At 36.2% G+C, this 25,608-nt stretch overlaps 1 protein-coding gene across 1 annotated transcript in view; it reads right to left on the reverse strand.

Moving 5' to 3' along the window:
* Positions 1-1,337: 1,337 nt before the first annotated feature.
* Positions 1,338-25,608, reverse strand: part of ANLN (anillin, actin binding protein) — a gene marked incomplete at both ends in the record, with an annotated part of 54,715 nt that continues 30,444 nt past the window's right edge. The window contains 12 exons of the mRNA XM_080701822.1: positions 1,338-1,461; positions 3,701-3,873; positions 7,709-7,816; positions 10,920-11,006; positions 17,481-17,593; positions 18,710-18,731; positions 19,320-19,358; positions 21,181-21,237; positions 21,327-21,375; positions 22,583-22,709; positions 24,175-24,357; positions 25,252-25,387. Of these exons, the coding sequence (XP_080557948.1) occupies positions 1,338-1,461; positions 3,701-3,873; positions 7,709-7,816; positions 10,920-11,006; positions 17,481-17,593; positions 18,710-18,731; positions 19,320-19,358; positions 21,181-21,237; positions 21,327-21,375; positions 22,583-22,709; positions 24,175-24,357; positions 25,252-25,387 (1,218 nt within the window). The remainder of the gene's footprint in view (positions 1,462-3,700; positions 3,874-7,708; positions 7,817-10,919; positions 11,007-17,480; positions 17,594-18,709; positions 18,732-19,319; positions 19,359-21,180; positions 21,238-21,326; positions 21,376-22,582; positions 22,710-24,174; positions 24,358-25,251; positions 25,388-25,608) is intronic.

The following is a 25,608-nucleotide window of genomic DNA, read 5'->3' on the forward strand; positions in this document are numbered from 1 at the left end:
CTGCCAACATGCCTCAGAAAGAGACCCTTCATCCGCCTGCACATGTAACAATGACCCTAGCAACACACAATAAGCCAAGCCCTGGACTAGAGACAAAATTTGGAGTCCACAGCCTGGGGATGCAGAACAGTACACACAGTATTTCTTAAATAGCCAATTCCGTAAGCCATTTACAAGTATTTATTTAGGTAAGAGGTCATAAAATATACTTTATAATATACATAAGAAAAATGCATTTGAATGAATAAAAGACAAAATGACAGGACAGGAGGCAACAGAATTTAGTGTTAATAAATGTAATCATCAATAACTTGTAGCAATTCAAAGGAGAAATTCAAAGTGTATTTAAAAGTTGAGAACATGCTCTACAATATTTTATAATAAAAAGGCTTTTAAAGATAATATAGATCAATGATTTTTTTGAATAATTTCAAAATAGACTTCTAGACACTGTCAGACAAGGACATGGCGATAAACAAAAGACAAGGACTTTGGCAAGCAAAGTATTATTAGTCCATAGCAGCTTGGTAAAAACTTACTTTTTTTTAATACAAAGACTTCAATTTACATTTGTTCTTGTTACAGGAGAAGAATTAATATGCTAAGGTTTGAGAAGTCACCAAACTATATGCCAAAAATAATTTTAGTAAAGCCTGACTTTTAAGAAAATGTGCACCACATTGCATGTATAGTAACTGAGTAAATGTAAACCATGTGATTAACTCTCCTATATAAAACATTTAACCCCCAAATCTTGCACACTCCCTTAGGTCTACATCTCTCTTTTGATGAAAGCCTCAAGCTCTAGAGTAATACACATCTGCTATTTGAAAGAGTTCTCATCTCCATTACTAAAGCTGTTTCTGTAGATTTCCTTAGAAATTCCTTGAGTACTCTAGTTACAAGTCATATCACAATCAATAAATAACCACAAGCTTTCAAAAAAAGCTACCAAGGGTTGAGAAGAGATCACCAAATTGGAGGTTTCTGTCTCTAACCCCTGAAAACCCTTGTTACTTCAAAACCCACAACTCCAAGAGTACGGCTCAGAATTTCTGCCTCAAAAATTTTTTTCCATGAATAACTGAATAATTAAGATTTCTTAGGAGATTTTAAATTTAGATTTAGCAAAATCAACAATAATGAATTGAGTTCTGATCATTTTATGAATGAAAGATGAGAAATCTGTTTTACATATAAAACATATAAATAATATGTAGTAAATATTTGCACAAACCCTTTAAAGCATAAAATACAATCAGGAAATCTGATGCTCCTAGTGTGTTGTCTTAAGATGCATAGCTCACAAAACCTCTACAGTGTGGAAACTTCCTAGTTTAAGGCTTTCCAATAGGTTTGTAGCAAGCGTCAGGTTGCCAGAGACGAGTATCAATAAGAACCTGATTGAGTTTTTGCATCCAGAGATCCCGCTCTTCTTTAGTATCTGCAGAGAGCCAGTTCCTACAGAAACAAACAAGAGGTCAGAATCCTGCTCCCATTCCAGACCTCCATGTACTCTTGCTAGGAAAAACAACAACAAAATGCCTAAACCAACCAGTAAAAAGGACTACATCTTTTAAAGGATACTGAACAAGAGCCAAATAATAGAGGTTTCTCTAAGTACAATAAGAGTAAAATTATCCCTGATCACAACTCACACGAGTTACATTTGGTAAATGATGTTTGTACAGTGACTTCCTAGCAAGAGCACCACAGGCTCAAATGTGGGAGCTGGCAATATCGCCGAGACTCAGGTTCCCTAAGAGCCTGATTACAGGCTCAAGGACCTTCACCTGGATTTTTAGGTAATACTACTTTGCACTGTTACCCATTATTTCTGTCCTACTATGCTGGTAGAATTTAGAGTAAGTTACTTAAAGATCCTAAAACAGTCCATTCTAACTTCTTCTATCAGATCAGGAGTTTTTTCCTTGCTTCTTATGTAGAACTTCAAGTTGAATAACTATTTGATGAGGTGGTCAAGGACAGGAGAAGGCAGTTCTCTAACTCTCAGCTCCTCCTCCTAGAGAACAGCCAGCTGTTATGGGGAGAAAACAACTTGTAATAATAATAGTGACAATTTGGTGAGCTCTCATTAGTCTCTCTATTGTCACTCTGTGGAGTTTATTTTTTTTTTCTTTTGACACCGGACAATTCAGGGGGCCAGCAAAGTGAAGCAGACTTCCATGTTACATTTGATAAGTCACCAAATCAGGATTTAAACTTAGGTCTGTAGGGCTAGAGGTGTGACTTAGTGGTAGTGCCACAAAAACCTACTTAGATCTGCTGACTTCAAAGCTCCACTATAGAATACTGGCTGCCCGCTATAAAGCATTTCTAGTTCAGATGTACAGTGTCTACTGAGATAGGAAATGTTAACAAGAAGAAAAGTCTTTTATATTGAAGAAGGAAATGATAGCAAATTTGGTTAGTAGAAATGAAAATGAGGTATATTAAATTTACAAAGGTATAGGTTTAAAAGGCCCTATAGAGAAATAGATCAATAGGGCAAATGAAAATGCAGAATGTTTACATTTTTATGATCAAAGAAAGTGAAATAATTTTTCAACCCCCAAGTGGAAGACTCAGCCAAAATTGGATTGAGGATATGTCACTCTCCTATACCAGGAGAAAATGAATATGCACCCGACTTATGACAGTGCAATACAAAAAACCTACACAATTAGAGCAACATGAAACCTAGCTACTTCCACCACATGGGAAGACCCAAAAGATTCTAGGAAGAATCATACAGCCAGTAAAAGATGACGTTATATAAAAAATACGTGTAAAGTTTAAAAAGTGGGCTGTGGTAGTCAGAACCCACTTTGATGGGTTCCCTCTGAGTGAGGCCATGGACAGGAAAGCTACCAAGCAAAATGATGATCAATCCATTTTGCTTCCCCTGTTCTGGTATTACTGATGAAGTTCCCTGAAGAAAAGGAATGGATGTGCTAAAATGAATTATTCTGAAAGTAAATTATTCATCTAGAATTTCCAAAGAATGGGTCCTCTAGTTATTTTAAAATAAATTTTATCAGTCTCTGAGCAATGGTGCTCTATTTTGGTATATTGTTTCTGGGCTATAGCTTTCTACTATTTTCACATTAGGAACTCATGGAGGTAATGCCATCCATCTCCTTGTCTGCAATATCCAGCAACAGCCTGATGAGTAAAGACTGTCAAATTCTAACTTTTGTCCCTCATCACAACTTTGTATATTGATACTAGTCTTCAAATTCTTGTCATCCAAGCAAAAGAACCTATGTCGGACACTTAGCAATAAAGATTTTGCATCTTAGTTATGCACAGGATTAACAAAAAATGACATTCCTATTTTTAATTTCGAACTAAAAATATACAGAATGAGATTCTAAGTCCTTCGACTAAATGAAGACATTTTGTAATGGAAAGAAGGAATGAAGTTTGACTTCTCAATTACACCTGAAAACATCATACTTAACCCAGAGATTATTAGCCAACTGTTTTGAATATGCCTATACTGCAAGGATACTGAAAAACATGGTTAGCTAGGCTGCAACTATACCTAATGATTTATAAACTGTCCTCTGCTGGGTTTTCTAAATAGGATTATTCCCTTTTCAAAGTCAATGACCATCTCTGCTATTTCTTGTAGTCGTAGAAACACAGTGGGCAATGGAGTACTTAGTCGAGAGAAATAATAAAAGGGCATACGAACTTGGTGACACAGAGTGTGTCTCTGCACTGGCTGACAAGAGTTTCTCGGTCATCTTCTCTTTGTGGTCGGACAGTAATTAATTCAAAAGTGTTGCGTCTTGCACAAAATTCTCTGTTGGCTGGTTCTATCTGATGACTAGTACAATTGGCCAGATTTATCCTTCCTATGGGATTCTTTAAAAAGAAAAATTTTAAATATTAGAAAAATATTAGTAGAAAATATACAAGACGATTTAAGCCAATAAGTATTAAGCAGTGTTTACGTTTGGTACAAATTCAAAAAAAATTTTTTTTTGTGGTACTGGGAATGGAACCCAGGGGGGGCATTCTACCTCTGAGCCACACTCCCAGCCCTATTTTTTAGTCTTTTATGTTTTGAAACAGGGTCTCACTGAATTGTGAAGGGCCTCGCAAAGTAGCTAAGGCTGTCCTGAACCAATATCCGCCGGTCTCCACCTCCTAAATGCTGAGATTACAAGCGTGCACCACCACACCCACCTCAAATTAAAATTTAAAAGCCATTAATTTAGCCGGGCATAATGGCACATGCCTATAAACCCAGTACTTGGGAAGTTTGCAGGTTCGAGGCCAGCTCATGGTACCTTAGCAAGACTCTATTTAGAAATTCAAAAAAGGCCGGGCATGGTGGTGCACGCTTGTAATCCCCGCGCTTGGGAGGCGGAGACGGGAGGATCGCGCAGGTTTGAAGCCAGCCACGCTGGCTTAAGAGACCCTGTTTCAAAAAAAAAAAAAAACAAAAAAAAAAAGTATAAAATAGGTCTGGGAGTGTAGCCCAGAGGTAGAAGGGCTTCCTGGAACCCCAATACCACCAAAAATAAAAAATTCAAAAAAGTTTTTTAAAATGCTGGGATTGTAACTCAGAGGTAGAATGGCCCTGGGGTTCAATCCCAAGTACAAAAAAAGCAAAAACAAAAAGCCAACAACTGGGCATGGTGGTGCACACTTGTAATCCCAGTCTCCCAGCATTCAGGAGGCTGAGACTGAAGGATTGCAGTTCGCAGACAGCCTCAGCTACTCAGTGAGGCCCTCCGCAACTTAGTGAGACCCTGTTTCAAAATAAAGAATAAAAAATAGGTCAGGGTGTGTAGCTCAGAGGTTGAATGCCTCTGGGTTCCATCCCCAGACTCGCAAAAACAAAACAAAAAACAACAACAAAAAACCCCCACAACAATAAACAACAATTTCCCAAGTACTCCAACCAGCTTCAACAACAGAAACATAAATTCAACTACCTTTTATCTATACTTCGCCCTCCTTCCCCTTTCAATATAAGGAAATCTAGACGTCTTATTTCATATATAAATACTTTTTATGTATCTCTAAATGATAAGGTCAAACAATTCTATCACTGGAAGCTATATCATTTTATGGTAAAATAAAAATTCATGAGACCAAATGGTCTCAAAAATAGAAAAAGGAAAACTTATGGTCACAAACAATTTATAAGCAGCCAATATAGCTGCCAACTCTGTTAATCATTTTAAAAAGAAATTAAAATAAAATATGCCATTTTAAAGACCAGAGATAGGCTAAGTCTAAATAAAACAGTAAAAACCTTTGTTGATTGGCTGGAGAGCAATAGAAACTCTTATATACAGCTGGTAAAAGTATAAAATGGTCTATTACTGGCTGGCAATTTGATAACAGCAATCAAAAAACATTTAAAGTGAGCATACTCTGATCTTACAATTCTACCTAAAGGAAATTTATCCTAAGAAAATACATAAACACAGAAAGATGTTTACTGCATATGTGGATACTATTTTTTCATAATAGCAAAAATCCAAAACAAATGACAGTAATAGAAGACTACTTCTAAATTATGACGTTTCCAGAAGACATGACAAACTAAAGTCTTTCTCCAAGGCCTCCTATTATAAAACCCCTCAAATGACAGGTAACTGAATTCACAAGAAAATAAACTGTCAAAAGCCAAATCAACAAGAAAGAGAGAATGCAGAATAGGAAGCTAGCCTGCAACCCTGGTTTACCCCTTGGGACATTTGTCAACACTAAGAACCTACAGCCTGGGCTCGTACAGATGAAAGATTAAATGGTATTTACTTTAAAATACTCTATACAACAATAAACAATATGCATAACAATATGTTATAGAGACAAATGAAACATGCAAATTAATATTTACTAAACCTAATAGTTTGTTATCCTATGTTTTATATACATGTGAACATTTTTAGTACATGTGTGTGTATAAAACCAAAATAGAAGATTTGTCTTACTAGGCAGTAAGAATTTTTAAAGCTATAATGATTGTGATAGAGAAAAAGAGCAAAGGAAACAGAACAGAGGGCTAGAAAATAAACTTACATACTTAAACATATAATGAGTATCATAATACAGGCCAGAAATGGCACTGTGGACCACCACTATTTATTTATCATTATTATTATTATTATTATTTTTTGGTGGTACTAGGGTTCCTGGAAGCCCTTCTACCTCTGGGCTACACTCCCAGACCTATTTTTACATTCGTATTTGAAAACAGGGTCTCCTAAGCCAGTGCGCGAGGCTGGCTTCAAACCTGCGCGATCCTCCTGTCTCTGCCTCCCAAGTTTACAAGCGTGCGCCATGACGCCCGGCTGCACCACTATTTATAATAGCAATAATTTGGAAATAATCTAAGTATCCATAAACAGGAGAATGAAAATTAATTTCAACTGGACTGATAACTGAGATCAAATGAAATGCTTTTACCTTTTTAAATGCCTTAAAATTTTACAATATATTTGTAAAAGACTAATAATTTTAACAACTGAAGTGTAATACTATTCAATAATTATTAAACACATTATAGATGTATCTTTATATGTGAAAAGGTGTCAGGATATATTATCAAATAAAAGTGCTGCTTTGGGTTGGCTATGTAGCTCAGTAGAACTCAGCCCCATGGTGCTCTTTGTTTTAATGTCATATATGAATATTCACATATGAATATATAAGTATTTGATATATAGGTATTATAATATATAATTATTATATTATGAATATAGAAGTATTATGATATAATACATATTTTTGAAGTTTAATATTATCTATGTTATGGATGATTTTTCTTAATTCTGATAATTTCTATTTTCTAGTTTGGGATAATAAATAATCTTACTAGGTGATAACATTAAGTTCTTTCAAAATGATAAATAATTTTTTTGTGTGTGGAGGAGTCTGGGGATGGAACCCAGGGGCATTCAACCTCTGAACTACAGCCCCTGCCCTAATTTTTATTCTTTTTTTGAAACAGGTTCTCACTAAGTTCTGAAGGGCCTCATTAAGTAGCTGAGGCTGTCCGCAAACTGTGATCCTCTGGTCTCAGCCTCCCAAATGCTGGGATTACAAGCATGCACCACCACGCCCAGCTTAAAATGACAGACAATTTTTTTAAGTAAAATCTTAAAAGTTTTAGAACAAAGCCAAAACCATTGTATTCCTGTGGGTGGTTTTTTATTACAGGTCCATCCCTTAGTCACCTAGCTAATGAAACATAAAAGTGATTTTTTTTTTTCAGGTCTGGGGATGGAACCCAGGGGAATTCTACCTCTGAGCTATACCCCCTGCCCTAGTTTTTTTTTTTTATTCTTTATTTTGAAACAGGGCCTAAGTAGTAGCTGAGGCTGTCCGCAAACCGCAATCCTCTGGTCTCAGCCTCCTGAATGCTGGGATACAAGTGTGCACCACCACACCCAGCTTAACATATTTTCAAATAAAAATGTTAACAAGGAAATATTATGAAACATTTCAAGAAAAAAAGAAAAAATATATACTTTAGGGTACTTTAAAAGTGATCAAATAAAAAAAGTGATCAAATCGTAAGGAATGGAAAGGATATGAAACTACATCTGCAGCAAAACATTTCAGTGTTTAGTAAGATATGCCAGGGGAAATCCGGATGGGTGGGACGGAGAAGAAGCACTTGAGTGAAATGCCACAAGAAAATCCAAGTTTTCACCACTGATCATTACTATTTAATTACCTTTCGCCTCTCATCATCTGGATAAGTCCAATAAGAGATACAGTTCCCAGAAAGAACACACCATCTTCGATGCCAAGCACCAAAACCACTAACATCTTCAAATATAGTCTGCAAAAATCAAATAAAATGATTTTAGAAACTTGAGGAAAATGTACTAACAATGAAATGCTGATTCTGTATGTTAAATTTCATGTTTCATAGCAAAATGTATTTGTATGATTGTTATGTCTTTTTACCTTACTAATAAAAATCACTGTTTATATCAGAAGTTTGCTGTAATATCAACAAATATTTAATAAGGACATACAGATACTAACCCCAAGTAAATATCTCTACCTAATTTCTTTTGAAAAGTATGGTATCCCAAACCAAATGCTCCCTAAACAAGAGGGAGGTGCCTCAAGTGTTGGAGGGTAAAATACTATGAGCATTTATACCCACGATATTAAAAAGCCAATGGCAGAATATGACGTTAAACCTAACTTCATATGGAAGACTGGCACCTAGTTTCCTAGCAGGATTAGAAATGAACAACTCATGATCACAGGCCGTGGCCTACTGTGGTAAACACCAGAAATCCAAGTGCACAGCCCATAGCACACCGAGAGTGACCTCTCCCTGCATCAAGCATGTGTCCAGCTCATTCCTTCAGAACGGGGGTGACATCCTAATGACAGTGAAAGTGGTGATGACCACATACAGGCCTCCAAAAGAGGTAACTAATAACATCTGGGGGTTTTCCATGTGAGTATTTCCACTAAAGTAGTTTAAAAGCTGGGTTCGTTCCCCCTCAGCTATTTTTTTAGTTGTAGTCATAAGAGCACCCTAATTTACATGAAGGCCTCACTACCCCCTTCTTTGGTAAAAGGGATTAAACCCAGGAACAGTTTACCTCCAGGCTACACCTTGAGACCTCTTTATTTTGAAACAGGGTCTCACTAAGATGCTGAGGCTGGCCTTGAACCCGTGATTCTCCTGTCTTGGCCTCCCAAATAGTGAGATTATAGGCATATGCCACCACACCCAGCTTCTCACTTTTAATTTAAAAAAGGAAATTCCTCCAGGAATGTTTATGTTCAAGAACAAAGCAAGGGAGAAAATGTAACAATACTGTCAATTATGAGTTGGTAAACTTTTTCCTTAAAAGGCCAAAAAATAAGTATTTCAGACTGGCCCATGTGGTCTGTTACAAATATCCAGCTTTCCTGTCACAGAACAGAAGAGCCACAGATACCAGGTGAACAGATGAGTTTATACCCATAAAAGTCCAAGGAACAGACTGTGGGCCCTACTATGGTGCCTTCTACTTCAGATAAACCAAAGGTATCTCTGTGTTTGAGGGCTTTTCTGCCTTTAAATTACAACTTTAGCTTTCTGACTCTTGGGTAACTAAGAATAAAAAACTAATATTATTTGGTTCTTGATGTAAGATGTACCATTCTAAGAACATATTTTTTTATTTTACCTCAATTAATCTCTAAACCAACTCTGTGATAGATATACATTGTTCTCACTTAATGACTTTATGTGAATTTCTCAAAGGAGGCTTGAATTAGGAGTGCAATCTCTGGCCATGGAGAAAAGTTACTCCATGGTAGATAGAAAGGTCAAATTTATTAGCTTAATTAATTAGCTTACTCTAACTATATTCCCATTCTAGCTCATACTCTTTCTCTAATTTGTGTTTTCTCTGAAGAACAGGGTTCATGGCCAAGGAAGAAAGAAAATTTGTTAATTCAATCTCAAAAACACACAAGTTAGCATAGATGACTCATCAGCTCCCTCTGGTGTCTATGGTCACCTTCTACATCACACAGGTAATAAATGAGCCTAGTGTGGTGGCGCACGCTTTTAATCCCAGTACTTGGGAGGCTGAGACAGGAGGATCAGTTCACAGACAGCATCAGCTACTTAGTGAGGCTTTCCACAACTTAGTGAGACCCTATTTCAAAATAAAGACTAAAAAATAGGGCTGGGGGTGTAACTTGGATATAGAACGCCCCCGGGTTCAATTCTCAGTACCACAAATAAATAAAAAATAAAAAGGGCTGGGAGGTGTAGCTTGAAGATAGATACCCTAGATTCAATCCCCAGGACCAATAAAAAATAAAATATTAAAATATTAGTATATCAACAGATTTCAAGTCAGAAGTTTATTTAAAATGTTTTCCCAAGAATATCCAGTGCCACCTACTGGGCTTATATCTGAAAAAGCTAACAAGGAAGGAGAAATTATGTTCACGGCATTCATCTAAGTCTGATTTACCTGGGCCACCCAGGCTTTTCTCACAATTTAGCTCCCTTTTGCACCCTTCCACAGCAATGTAACATTCAAATTCTTGTATCACAAAGAAAAATCAAATTTCACCGTAACCACAATCTTCTTTCTATATATTTCACACACACATACTTTTTTGCTCTGATAATGGAATAAGTGTAAAGATTGATCCTGTGAACCAAGGCCTGGGCTCATTTCTTCATGAACTATCCTCGTTCAGGCCCCTGTGGCTTCTACCTTCAGCCTTTCTCGTCCTACTAGAAGCCATCCATCCATTTGCATTTAGAGCTATTTAGGTTTCTCCTATCTTAATGAAATGTGGGCAAAATCTTTCTTTCACTCTATAGACTTCCACAAATACTATACTCTTCTCTTTTTACCCTTCTGCCGTCAAACTTTGCTTCCAAGAGCTGCTCTTGCTCTCACTCCTTACCTTCCACAAGCTCCATCTGCAATCTACTTTCTGGCTCTTCCACGGTTGGAAGGCCCACTTTGCAGGTCATAACTTGGCCACTACCTCCTTCAAACCCTCTCTTCCTTCCCTTAGCAGGCAAGACATGAAATTCTCCCTTTCTGCTAGTATATCCATATTGCAGATATCCAATCTTTGTCCCACTAAAATATCTACCTTGAGTTCCAAACTCAGATCTAAATGACACATGTAGGCATCTAAAATTTAAATGGTTTAAAAGCTAACTCATAGCCAAACATGGTAGCGCACACTTGTAATCCTGTACTTGCGAGGCTGAGACAGGAGGAATGCAGGTTCAAGGACAGCTTCAGCAAGTACTGAGACTCTCATCAACCTTAGTGAAATTCTGTTTTAAAATAAAAAAGAAATGAGGATGGGGGTGTAGCTCGGAAATAGAATGCCCCTGAGTTCAATCAATAGCACCATAAAAAAAAAAAAGAATATTAAGTGATGTTACTTACTAAAAAACCTTTTTCTTCAACACTGGAATTCACTTGACAGTTTATTTTTAGGTGAATATGACCTTCCAAAGGAGACAAAAAGGGCACCTGCGAAGAAAGAGGCACAGTATTTGTAAAATAGTTTCAAAGTGTGACTGTTATAATAAAATGTATAAATCATTAACAGAAAATATTATGCATGGAAAATACATCATTTTCTAAAGCTAGAAAAAAAGACATAGCCAAAAATCCACTGGTTCCTTAGCAACAAACTTATAAAGAATAAAATATTTCAAGGTAGAGTTTTACTAAAACAAGAACCTTAAGTCCCAAATTAATGGGAGAAAGAAAACATAGATTTAAAAATAGAATATATGTTTATACATTTTCCACCAACAGGAAAATATACTCAGTAGAAGATTGGATACACCAATTGTCTAAAATCACATTAATATACATTAGTTAGTCATAAAGAATAAGGAATTACAAAAATAAAAATCTAATCCTCCAACTTATATGAAATTGCAAAAGACCCTAAATAATCAATCTTTAAAGAGAACAAAGTTGGAAGAATAACACTTCCCAGTTTCAAAACTTAATTCAATGCTTTGGTAAGTAAAATGGCTTGGTACTGGCATAAGGATAGACAAACAAAATAGAATTGAGATTCCAGAAATGTACATCTGTGGCCAATTGACTTTGGACAAAGATAACAAGATCATTCAAAGGGTAAAGCAGTCTTCATGGTGTTCAGAACACTGGGCATTCACATGCAAAAGAGTGAGGCCGGACTTCTACTTCATACCACATAAAAAAATTAACTCAAAGATGTTCATGGTTGTGTATGATTCTAATCCCAGTACCTGGGAGGCTGAGACAGAAGGATTACAAGTTTGAGGACAGTCTCAGCAAAGCAGCAAGACTTCCAGCAACCCAGTGAGACTCTGATTCAAAAACAAAAGGACTAGGAGTATAGCTCAGTGATAGAATGTCCCCGAGTTCAATCCTTAGTACCAAAGACACAGATGTAAAGCTATACGAAGAAAAACAGTTAATGATATATTTCAAACACACACACACACACACACACACACACACACACACACACACACACACATATAAAAATTTTTTTTTGGTGGTACTGGGGGTGGAACCCAGAGGCTTTCTATCTCCAGGCTATACTCCCAGACCTTTTTATATATTTTATTTGGAAACAGGGTCTCACTAAGTTGCTGAGAGCCTCACTAAGTAGCTGAGGCTGGCTTTGAACCTGTACAATCCTCCTGTCTCAGCCTCCCAAGCGCAGGGATTACAAGCGTGCGCCACCATGCCCGGCTCAAACATATATTTTATATTTCAAATAAACACATTGTTTTCTTGAATGTAATTTATTGGTTTAAAAAAACATTATTGCTTTTAAAATGGGGGACTGTTAACCTAAACACATAATATATTTATTACAAGCAAGCAAATATTTCTTATATAGTTACTTTTAAGCAGTAATTTATTTTATTTTATTTTATTTTATTTTTGGTGGTGGTACTGGGGTTCCTGGAAACCCTTCTACCTCTGGGCTACACTCCCAGACCTATTTTATATTTTTATTTGGAAACAGGGTCTCTTAAGCCAGCGAGGCTGGCTTTAAAACTGTGTGATTGGCCGGGCGTGGTGGCGCACGCTTGTAATCCCCGCGCTTGCGAGGCAGAGACAGGAGGATCGCGCAGGTTCGAAGCCAGCGGCGCGCGCTGGCTTAGGAGACCCTGTTTCCAAATAAAAATATAAAATAGGTCTGGGAGTGTAGCCCGGAGGTAGAAGGCTTCCAGGAACCCCAGTACCACCAAAAAATAAATAAATAAACAAATAAATAAACAAATAAATAAATAAATAAAACAAAACTGCGTGATCCTCCTGTCTCCGCCTCCCAAGAGCGGGGATTACAAGCGTGCGCCACCACGCCTGGCTAAGCAGTAATGTTTTATGAGTGGATGGATATTCATTTATACATCCTGATAATTATTTAAATCGTTACTTAACCTCACTCTGAAAGAAAAAAAAACTTTAATATTAAAAATACTCAAAATGGATAATTTAAATATGAGCGGTAAAACCATAAAACTCTTAGAAGAAAACAAAACTTTCCATTATAAAGGTTCCTCCAAAATTAAAAACAGTACTATAAACCAGGCCTGGTGGTGCACGCTTATAATCCCAGCATTTGGGAGGCTGAGATAGGAGGATCATGGATCATGGACAGCCTCAGCTACTTAGTGAGGTTCTTTGCAACTCAATGAACCCTGTTTCAAAATAAAGAATAAAAATAGGGGTGGGGGTATAGTTTGGAGGTAGAATGCCCCTTGGTTCTTTCCCCAGTACCACACACACAAAAAAAGGCATCCACAAAGTAGGATAAAAACATCGTATGGATGATTATACCATTTCTTCCAAATTCCCTTGCCTTTTCCACAGTCAGTTTTAAGTTCCTCCAGCTCTTTCCTCTCAATGTTAATTAACAGAATCCCACAATTTGACCCCAACAATCCTGTTGGTAAAAGGAATCTCAGAAAGATGAGAATGTTCTTGGCTAGAAGCCTTTCCTAATAAAGAAGTGAGTATGTGAGAATATTCTCAGAAAAGTCAAGTTTACAGTCCCCGGCTGAGTGTGAAGACTTGTATGTGAATGTTAAAGCCCTAATCTGTTTAACAAAGGAGCTTTATAAGACATCCACATTTCACAGATTATTGCTAAGACCTGTAAAACAGCTTATGGCCAGGATGACTGGTGTAATTATATACTAGCACATTTAGAGTAGAAGAGGCATTATTTTAATTATACAGGCTAACAGGCATAAACTACGTAGCTTTAGAAACACCAGAATGCCTCATCTCTACCTCTAACTCCAAAATTCTATAATTTCAATTGACTGTTTTTATTTCATAACTGTTTTTCTAAAAGGTAAAATTCCTAAGAGGTTCCTTTAAGTCAGATGAGCTTAGGAACGTCCTTTCCCATTATCCACAAAAGTATAATAGAACTATGACTTTTAGGTTACTAATGAAAGGACTTGAGAATTTATGACTCTTTGTGATTCATCATTTAAATATCAGGTTGCCAGGCTTTTAAAAAGATATCTCTAACCCTGAATAAGGTGGCAATCCACTGTTAGTAACATCTGTAGAGCAAATAGATTAGGTTATCCTTACTGAAGGGGATCTCAGAGATAACCCATGGACTATTGGTCTAAGCACCAGGTAAAACAAACATTCTCCTGTACTGATAGTATCTAGTAGGACAGAAGAGACCTGACTACTCTCTCAAAATCAATTAAATTAGAATATTATATAAGCAAAAAAGGTCTCACATTTTTCCCCATCAACTTAATGAACATTTAAACTTAACTCTCTTAAAGATTTACCACATCAACCACAAACTATTGGAATAAATATTTATTATCTCCCCTAATCACTCACAAAGGTACATTTGGGACAAATTTTACTTAAAAATTGTATTATATTTGAGCTGGGCATGGTGGCGCAACTTGTAATTCCAGCATTTGGGAGGCTGAGACTGGAGGAACTCAGTTCGCAGACAACCTCAGCTATTTAGCGAGGGCTTTTGAACTCAGTGAGACCCTGTTTAAAAAAAAAAAAAAAAAGACTTAAAAAACAGGGCTGGGGATGTAGATAGGAGGTAGAATGCCCCTAAGTTCCATTCCCAATACCACTCTAAAAAAAGAAAAAGAATAGTATTATATTTGATTCAGAAAGAGACCCAAGAAAATTTGGTGGTTTGGTTTTGTAGTCAGTCCTATAGTTGGCAATTTATGATTTCAAAGGAACTATTAAGAGAATAGAAATACAAGTTAATGCTAGTTTTTAAGTGTGACACTTTGAATTAAAATGGCAGCCAAAATTCTCTTCAATAGAAGTCTATATTTAAGATATGTTACTGAATTTTCTTTTTAGACATTAATAAATTCTCTTACATATGTAGAAACTGGCTGTGCCTATACTGAGTAAGAAATACAGTTCAGAGCACCAGTTCTTATGTTTATCAGTTATTCAAATTCCAAATCTTATTTAAAGAATTTAAAATAAATTTTAAAAATCCAGTAATTTGTTAATTAGCACTTCTCTAATAGCACAGAATGTATGCAATTCTTTTTACAATATTAAATCATTTAACAATCTTCTAAAATGTTTATATTCAGTATAATTTCAATGTTAAATATATTTTAATTTCAAAATTAATATGTAAAATAGCATCTATACAGCAACATACCAATTAACTAACCAAGACCATAAAAGTTTTCTACTTGTATTTAAAGCATCACCAATAGATTCTAAAGTAGAATGGGAAGTCAAAAAACTTGGATAATTTTAGTTTTAAATATAGTTACTAATTTGGTATTCTAATTGGTACTCAGAACAAAAAAAATCAACTTATAGAATTTTAAAGACTTTTAAAACAGAAGGGAAAAGTATAGAAAAAACCCTCAAATACCAGACATGCATGGAAAAAACAGAAAACTTTCAAAGAAAGCTTTAAAGAATTATGAGAATGGAGAAGATGCCCATCTGTAAGAGTTTGAAATAACCAAAAGGATATGAGAGTAGTTAGTAAAACAAAATGCACATGGACCAAAAATTAAAAACTGATTTTTTAAAGCATATTAGTTTCAAGCAAAGAAAATATGGCAACCTTTTCCTGGAACAAATAGCTCAGTAGCTCTCGCTCTTTTACATCATAATTTATCTAAAACAAACAACAAAAAAGACAAAGAGAAAAAAACATCCAGGATCACTCAATTTGTTAAACTAGCTGAATTATTAAATATAGTTACATAATTTTTACAAATGAACATGCTAAAATATAATACCTATTAACATTAGTCAAAATTTCAAATATAATTTGCCTTTTATCTATCAACTAAAACAAAACATTTCAAAGAATTTTTAAAGTTAGGTTGCTTTTTACTGGGAAAACAAGACCCCAAAGAAATGAAGTGATTTTGCTTCAATAGCAGAACAAATACTAGACACCACATCTTCTAATTTTTATACTTCTTTACCTCTGTATTTGACTACAGAAATCTCTTAGTATAAAATATCAAAAGACAGATATCACATGTTCCCTCATATCTGGAAGCTAAGACATCAATCTGAATGTTGAACAGTGATTACTAGAGGCTGTGAAAGGGAAGAAGCAAGGGGACCGGAGGCTGAAGAACAGGCTCTAAAACACAACCAGATGAAAGTAAGTTCTATAGCACAGCGGAGTGACAGTTCACAATAACTTACATGTTTTATAAAGAACTAGGACAGGAGCCCTAAGGCTCCAAACACAAATAAGAAGATGGGAATGCCAATTACCTTGATTTCAAGAACACATAACTATATACATGTTAAACATCACACCGTATGCTATACATATGTATAATGTATAATTGTTGCATGTTAGTAAGAAATTTGAGCCGGGCATGGTGGCACATGCTTGTAATCCCTGCGCTTGGGAGGCAGAGACAGTTCGAAGCCAGCCTTGCTGCCTTAAGAGACCCTGTTTCCAAATATAAATATAAAAAAAAAATAGGTCTGGGAGTATAGCCCGGAGGTAGAAGGGTTTCCAGGAACCCCAGTACCACAAGAAAGAAAGAAAGAAAGAAAGAAAGAAAGAAAGAAAGAAAGAAAGAAAGAAAGAAAGAAAGAAAGAAAGAAAGGAAGGAAGGAAGGAAGAAAGAAGAAATTTGAGGGATTAAAATTAAAAAATATTTATAAAATTATAAATTAAAACTATTATATAACAGGAGACAAATGCAAGTACTTCTACTTGCTCAGTCTTTAAATTGGACTTGTTAGCTGTTGGAAAGTTTAATTATATCACAACATGGTGAAAAACTCAATAGTGATAAAATACATAACTGAATTTTTAAGATTTTACTTTGGGAGAAGTACAGGAAGGGAACGTCTTAGATTCAAAAGGACTTTTTGTGTGTGTGTGTGTGTGATTCTGGGGATGGAACCCAGGGGCATTCTACCTCCAGTTGACATCCCCAACCCCATTTTTTATTCTTTAGTTTGAAACAGGGTCTCACTGAGTTTCAAAGGGCTTCACTAAGTAGCTGAGGCTGTCTGCAAACCGCGATCCTCTTGTCTCAGCCTCCCAAATGCTGGGATTACAAGCGTGCGCCACCATGCCTGGCTCAAAAGGACTTCATTAAGAGAGAAGTCTATCTTTGCCCATCTTGTCAGAACTAAATCCATTAAAATATTGCTCATTTCAAAATATAGGCTAAAATAGGCAAGATGTTATGCTTTAAAACTATGAACGTAATATTTAAATGCAAGAAGAAATAAACCAGCATACACTTCTTTGAAGATCTAACTACGGTATTAAGACATGAGAAAGAAATGCTTTCAACATAAAAAAGTATCACTACACATGCAGTTAAAATGTGCAGTTCTAAGAATACATATTTTTATTAAGAGACTTCAAATACTTAAAAAGCATTGTGGCATTTTCATTTACTTATTTTTTCTAAAATTAAAAACAAAAAATAACACTTTACACTTATAAAGTTGAATTACCTTGTCCAGAGCAAACTTTGTGTTTCCTACTGAGGATAATGACAGTGTATAAGACCCAACAAGAGTAAAGTTGCTGGTACGCACGGCATTGAGACCTCCTGGACTGGCCATAACTGAAAGAAAGAGGGAATAAAGCTCAGTTTACAGTGACTTTTGTAAGTACAAGTAACAGTTCCTCACCCCACCCCAACAGAATGAAATTAAACTGCCACAAAGGAAACTGCTTCATTTTCCTCCATTTTTAAATATAGGAGAAAATAAAACATCAGCAAATCTCCTAATTTAAAAAAATTAGAATTTTGTCTTGATTGTGTAGGGATAGACACTCCTTAACATTTACAATTGTGTTTTAAAAGACACAGGACCTACAACACGAGTACATAAAAAATAACTTTCCTAAGCTGGGCGTGGTGGCACAGGCTGAGACCAGAAGATTGCGGTTCACAGCCAGTCTCAGCTACTGAGGCCCTCTGCAACTCAGTGAGACCCTGTTTCAAAATAAACAATAAAAGATAGGGCAGGGGGTGTATCTTGGAGGTTGAATGCCCCTGAGTTCCATACTCAGACCCGCAAAACAAAACCACTTTCCTATTAGAAATATGAAAGCCTTCTTGCTATTACTAGTCCAGGGTGACATAATCAGCAGCAGGGGCTATTCTAAACAGGTCTTCTTAGGAACCCTCTTGTGCCATAGAAAGACTAACAGCTTAAAGGACATGAGTGAAACCTGGTCCGTACTAATCTGCTTCGGAAAGCTTTAGGCCTAAAGCTATCCTGGGAAGGCTTACTGGCTCCCCAGCTCCCAGTGAACTGGAAAGATGCTTTTCTGACATGATACAATGTCAATCATAATCAGCAAAGCTATAGAAGTAAACTCTATCATGTGGAGAGCACAAAACAAATCTATAGAAAAGTAGAGGTGAAGAGTAATGCTACCTTGTTGGAATTGCCAACTGGATATTACATGTGTGCTAATTACTAAAGCCTGAATAACATGATCACTGGCAGATTATGTGGTGTCTGACAAAGGTGTGACTAGGTGGCATGCTATCCTGGCCAGCAATCTTATATATTACTAAAAAACCAATTCAGAAAATATTAGCCCTCAGCAGATCAAGGTAAGCACTCATTACCAAGATGGCCCATCCACATTCGATCTATTTATATATGCAACTAAATTTTTTTCCTTACCTTATTCTAAAGTTTCAAATAGTTCAGGATCTACTCACCTGAAGAATGAAGGGTGCTTTTCTAAAAAGAGGTGAAAAGAAGAAGCAAGTTATTTTCTTTACTGGATATGAAGATTTAAATATTAAGTACAAAATTCTAACACTACAAGGACATTTCAGAAAACATTTTTTAGCAGGGCATGGTGGCGCACACTTGTACTCCCAGCATTGGGGAGGCTGAGACAAGAGGATCGTGGTTTGCAGACAGCCTCAGCTTAGTGAGGCCCTTTGCAACTCAGTGAGACCCATTTCAAAATAAAGAATAAAAAATAGGGCTGGGGGTGTAGTTTGGAGGTAGAACGACCCTGGGTTCCATCCCTTGTACCGTAAAAACAAAACAAAACAAAACATTTTTCCTCCAGAAATATAATTTTTCCACCTGACAGAGTTTAAAAATTTCCATAGTGCTAAGGGTTTAGAGTTGGTAACCAACTTACAATTGTATGTGTAAAATGAATATTCCTCAAGAAAGTTCAATTCCTTAAAAATTCGACTTACTAGTTTCATATTTTGGCTATTGTGACTTGTGCTATGTTTTTATCACTCTGAACCTCATTACATTGTATAATTACAATGCACCAATAAAAATAAGTAAATAAATTCTACTTACTGTCGTCATGGATGTAAGAAGTCTTTTTGGAGTAATAGCCTAGAAGCAAAGATAGTTTAAATTTCTTTTTAAATATTGTGGTTCAGCCAGGCGTGGTGGTACACACTTGTAATCCCAGCACTTGGGAGGCTGAGACAGGAAGATCGCACAGGTTTGAAGCCAGCTTCAGCTAATTAGTGAGACTGTATTTCCAAATAAATTATAAAATAGGGTTGGGGGTGTCGCCTGGACATAGAAAGCCCCTGGGTTCCACCCCCAGTACCACCAAAAAAAAAAAAAAAAAAAAAAAAATTGTGGTTCAGTTTAAAGCCAACTTCTGAGATAGTCTCACACAGAATATAATCTATGAAAGCTGTCCCATGATGCTATTCCCTTCTCATTAGAACTAAAGAAAAAAATTAAGATTTCTTTTTTTTCCAACACAAATTAAGAATAAATAAATAAATAATTGTAATAATGACTTAAGTATTAAGAACAAAAGAGCAATGACTAGGGCAGCAGAAACGAAGAGGTTCATTCTGCCTGCCTGTCTGTCTGTCTCTTGGTCCTAGGGATTGAATCCAGGGCCATTCTACCTCTGGCTATATCCGCAGCTCTTATTCTAAACTTTTTTTTGTTGTGGTAGTGGTACTGGGGATTAAATCCAGGGGCATTCTACCTCTGAGCTACACCCCCAGCCCTATTTTTTATTCACTATTTTGAAACAAGGTTTCACTCAGTTGTGGAGAGCCTCACTTAGTAGCTGCGGCTGGCCAGGAACCCGGATCCTCCTGTCTCAGCCTCCCAGATACTGGTATTACAAGCGTGCGCCACCACGCCTGGCTCAAGCTCTTTTTAAATGTTTTGTTTTGAAACAGAATCTTGCTAAGTTACTGAGGATCTCACTAAGTTGCTGAGGCTGGCCCAGAACCTGCAATTCTCCTGTCTCAGTCTCCTAAATACTAGGATTCCAGGTGTGCACCTCTGTACCAGGCTTAAAGGTTTTCTTTTCTTTCTTCCTTCCTTCCTTCCTTCCTTCCTTCCTTCCTTTCTTTCTTCCTTCCTTCCTTCCTTCCTTCCTTCCTTCCTTCCTTCCTTCCTTCCTTCCTTTCTTTCTTTTTTTTTGGTGGTACTGGGTTCCTGGAAACCCTTCTATTTCCGGGCTACACTCCCAGACCTATTTTTGTTTATATATTTTTATTTGGAAACAGGGTCTCTTAAGCCAGTGCGGCTGGCTTTGAACCTGCATGATCCTCCTCTCTCTGCCTCCCAAGCGCGGGGATTACAAGTGTGTGCCACCACGCCCGGCTTACAGGTTTTATTTCTTACTCTGCTTGTGTAGTACTCTCCTCTGCACTCTTGTCTGATCAAGTCTTCTAACCAATACTTAATCATGTAGAATACACTAGAAAAAGTTTTAAGTAGTTGTTAAAGTTAGCTGTCAAATAAATGTAGAGAAAATAGACACTACACTGAGGGTAGACAGCAGGAGCTTATAGTTAGGATCATGACCACTAACTATAAATTTACTTTCAGCCAGGCACAGTGGCATGTGCCTGTAATCCCAGTATTTAGGAGGCTGAGAGAGGAGGAACGTGAGTTTGAGGCCAGTCTCAGCAATATAGCAAGACGGTTTTGAAATAAAAAATAAGTTTGGCTGGGGGTGTAGCTCAGAGGTAGAATGCCCTCAAATTAAATCCCGTACCAAAAATAAAAAGTTTGCTTTCAGTATTTATATCTATTTAATGAAGTAAGTAAAAATTAGGGGCATATAACTGACCTAAAAACTTTAAAATCAGTAAAAGTTATATATCAATTAAATTTGTTATGATATCTATTATTCCTGCTCAAAATATTTTTACTAGGTTCCTATAATTCTCACCTTGGATTTAGATGGCTTTTTCTTCTTATCAGGGCCTGAGGAATCTTTCTTTTGTACCTACACATAAACCCAATACAATTAGCTTAAAATCTGATAACAATAAGAAAATTATAGGATTGGTTATTTTAGAAAATTTAATGACTTACCAAGCTATACACTTCAATATTTATTTCAAAGTCATTGGATACATCTTGCCTGAAAAAGTAAAGTAAAACTGTAAGAAAAACTTCAAGTTATTCCTTTAAAAATCCCACACATACTACCTGAGCTCTCAAGAGTAAAGGAATCCACTGTTTCTAACCAAAGACAATAAAAATTGGTAAGAAGCCTATTTTTCCTATTATATATAAGTTGGAACTATTTTCCTCTGTATTTTATTTTTATTTTTATTTTTTTTGGTGGTACTGGGGGTGGAATCCAGAGGCTTTCTACTTCCAGGCTATACTCCCAGACCCATTTTCTATTTTATTTGGAAACAGGGTCTCACTGAGTTGCTGAGAGCCTCACTAAGTAGCTGAGGCTGGCTTCGAACCTGCGTGATCCTCCTGTCTCAGCCTCCCAAGCGCAGGGATTACAAGCGTGCACTACTACGCCCGGCTTCCTCTGTATTTTATAACTCAAGATCTTTAATAATAAAATTAACTTTTTCAAATTAGATACTGACTAGTTTTAAAATAAATCTGACAATAAATTTAAATATTTTTAAATTATTTATTATTTATTTATTTATTTATTTATTTATTTATTGTAGTACTAGGGATTGAACCCGAGTTTTACCCATTTTAATTTTATTTTGAAGTAGGGTCTTAAGAAGTAATAGTGCACTGGCCTTAAACCTACAATCCTCCTGTTTCAGCCTCCTAAGTACTGGGATAACAGGTGTGCGCCATGGTACCCAGCTAAATATCCTTTAATTAATACTGAAGTGTATTATGAGATTCACAGCATATTTAAATAACTGTGGTCCAAATGTAATATAGGCAACATTTCAATCCCCCATTCATTTGGAAAAATGTGCTACTTATTAGAAAGAAACATGAGAAACATACAAAAGAGTAAAACAAAACCCTGACAACTGGACTGTGAATGTACCTCAGTAGTCAAGCACTAGCCCAGCATGGGTAAAGCCTAGGTTCAATCACCAGCACAGCAAACAAACAACCATCAAGAAAGTAGCATGTAAAAAAATGAATACATTTTAAAGTTTGTAAAGGGCTGGGATGTAGCTCAGTAAAGTGTATGTACAAGGCCCTGGATTCGAAGCCTAGCAACACACACACACACACACACACATACACACACACACACACACACACACTACAAATGGCATCTATATGCTTAGACTGTATTAACACTGTAAAAAGAAAATTTGTCTGAACCATCAAAACCCCAACTTACGTACAGAGTAAACGTAGTAGTGAATGTCAGAGCATCTCCATTGAGAGAGTTTGAAGTACTTGCTAATGGTGTGGCTACCATATTTTCAGCTCCTGCTTTCAGCAAAATTAAGTAATAGTAATTTGCTGTATCTGCAAGAAATAATCACATTATATAATTAGCACAAGCAATTATGAGATTAGCTACTCATCATTCTGAAAGACTAAAGGAATAAAGTCATACTGCAATTAATTTACATGAAATTTTTACTTAAAATTACCAAAATCAAGTTTCTAGAAACAAAAGACATAATCTGACAGCTATAATCTTGGAACAAATATCACCAATGTCATTCCCTATTATGTAAGTTGAAATCACTTCATATTCATCAATTTCTGCTGATTCTGAATTTTACTTAATGACTGCTAAATCTTTAGCTAATAGCATATGACTCCAAAAGGTAAATAATAGTCTATTATTTCAAAACTGAGATTAAAATGTGAAAGTTACTCAGAAACAAATTCTAGTAAAACATGAACTATTTCTTCACAATTTGTCATTAAATAACCACATATCTCAAAGTTCATACTAAATTACCTAGTTTTCTGTCCATGTTCCCTCAAAATCAAACAGCAAGAATTGAAAGTTATGTCAGTCCTTCATTAGTGTTCAAACTAGCCAGGTGTGTGGCGCACACTTGTAATCCCAGAATTCGAGAGGCTGAGACCAGAGGATCGCGGTTCGTGGACAGCCTCAGCTACTTAGTGAGGCCGTGGTTCATAATAAAGAATAAAAATAGAGGAGGGGATGTGGCTCGGAGATCAAATGCCCCTGGATTCCATCCCCAGACCCGCAAAAATAAATAATAATAATAATAATAATAATAATAATAATAATAATGCTCAAACTTTGGCTTTCCTCTCCTAGGACCTCAGATTCATCTCACCTATGGCTATCTTCCTCTCCTTCAAAGAAAAAGCTCTACACAAATAAAAGTATAAGCAAACCTTAAAAATAAAATGTACCATTTAATAAAACTTTAATTAGCTTGCTAGAATTACTCTGCTGTTTCCAGACCTGCCATCATAGTTCCATTTACCCACTTGTCTTAGATCATAATTTTTGGTAGAATACATAGTTTAAAAAGTTTACTGGGGCAAAGGGAGTAACATTCAATTGACGTATCTTCACTGAGGTGTTCGTTACCCACACAAGTAACTCAGAATTTATAGAATAAATTTTTACAGTGGGATAAATTTAAGATAGATTGGAGTAAGAAAACAAGTTATTTTATATGTCTTGGTACATTTCTACATGAAAATTACTGAAAATGAAATGGTCTGCTCTGCTATCTTCAGAAAATATTTTATGTTAAAAATTATGTTTAGCCTTACTTAACAGTTACTGAATCAACATGTTTCATCTATGTACATTATTTATGGGAATTGGTAACCCTGTATGAAGTTTTTCCTATTTTTATATGTATATCTTTATAAAAGAAACTTAAGGCCCATACAAGCTTTGTGTCGTTATGCATGTCCTATTTATATCTTGTACAAACACAGTATAGATAAAGCTCATAATTCAACATGTGAATGCAAATAAAAACCATCCTACCTGGCTTCTGAGCTGTACTGCAGACAAAATCTGCTTTCAGAGGCAAGCGGATTTCTGATAAAGTGACTGATCCTTTGGACGGGACAAACTCACTTCGGGATATCGGAGCGGCCTTATTCTTCCTCTGAGGCCCTTCATTCTTCAGCTTATTCAGTTCATCAATCAAAAGTGTTCTCTTCTCAGCTACATAATAATATGCAGGTGAAGAGGCCAAATATTAAAACCGTACTATTTCTAAATGAGAAGCCAATTCAAGAAAGTACACTGATGTACCACATACCAAGGCAAAATCATTAACTTTTTTTTGTGGGGTTTGGGTAAAACCTCAACTGCTCATTTGTTTTATAAGCCTGATAATTTAATACTTTAACATTTGGCCAATTTTCCTGTGTGATGCCATCTTTCATCTTTCCAACCCAACAAGCTGAGTCATAATCATATACACACACAAACACCAAAATTCACATTAGTTGTTTTAGCTATATAGAGTGAAAAAGAGACACAGTAGGTGTAGTACATATATACATTCCCTCCTCCTCCTCCTCCTCCTCCTCCTCCTCCTCCTCCTCCTCCTCCTCCTCCCTCCCTCCCTCCCCCCTCCCCCCCAACCCCTGCCCCTCTGTCTCTCTGTCTCTGTCTCAAGTTATTCCTTTTGTTTTTTTCTTTTGGTACTGGGGATTGAACCCAGGGGCAAACTACCTCCAAGTTACATTCCCAGCTCTTTTTATAATTTTTATTTTGAGACGATATCTACCTAAATTACTAATGCTGGCCTCAAACCTCAAATCCTCCTGTATCAGCCTCCCAAGTACCAGGATTACAGGTATCATGCACCACTACACTTGGCTACACTTAAATGTTCTAATTCCAGATGCTTATACCTTTCATGCAAATTGCATTTTATTTTACCTGGAGAGTTTTCATAAGCTTTATAAGAACAAGAAACAAAAAAATAAATCATCTAAGACAGATGATAAGAAAGTTTATTTCTCTAAAACTAGAGATTTCTGAATATATCACAGAAACTTTCCTTTATTGGAAATCTTGTTGAAATTGTGTCAGGTATACCACACATACTTGCAATTAGAAGAAGTCTTTCTGCTTCAGCTTCCTCTAGGGACCCTTTCCCATGCTCTTCATCAACACAGCAGTTAAGAGCCTGGCTAGCTTGATAGATCACTGTCTGCTGCAAATTTATTTCATTATTGAGTTCCTAGTAAACCAATGAGAGAGAGAGAGAGAGAGAGAGAGAAACATCTACATTTTTAATTATCATTTTCACATTATTTAAACTTGAATTCTAACTGATCTGATTGGGTAACTTCCAAATTTTCCAGAGTGAAGTCATACTGTTAGTTTTACTGTTCAGGTTTCAGACTATGTATCCAAAACATTTAACATAGTATAATAATTAAACATAAGCATTCTTCCCTA

This window comes from Muscardinus avellanarius, assembly GCF_963383645.1.
Source record: "Muscardinus avellanarius genome assembly, chromosome: 9".
NCBI lineage: Eukaryota > Metazoa > Chordata > Mammalia > Rodentia > Gliridae > Muscardinus > Muscardinus avellanarius.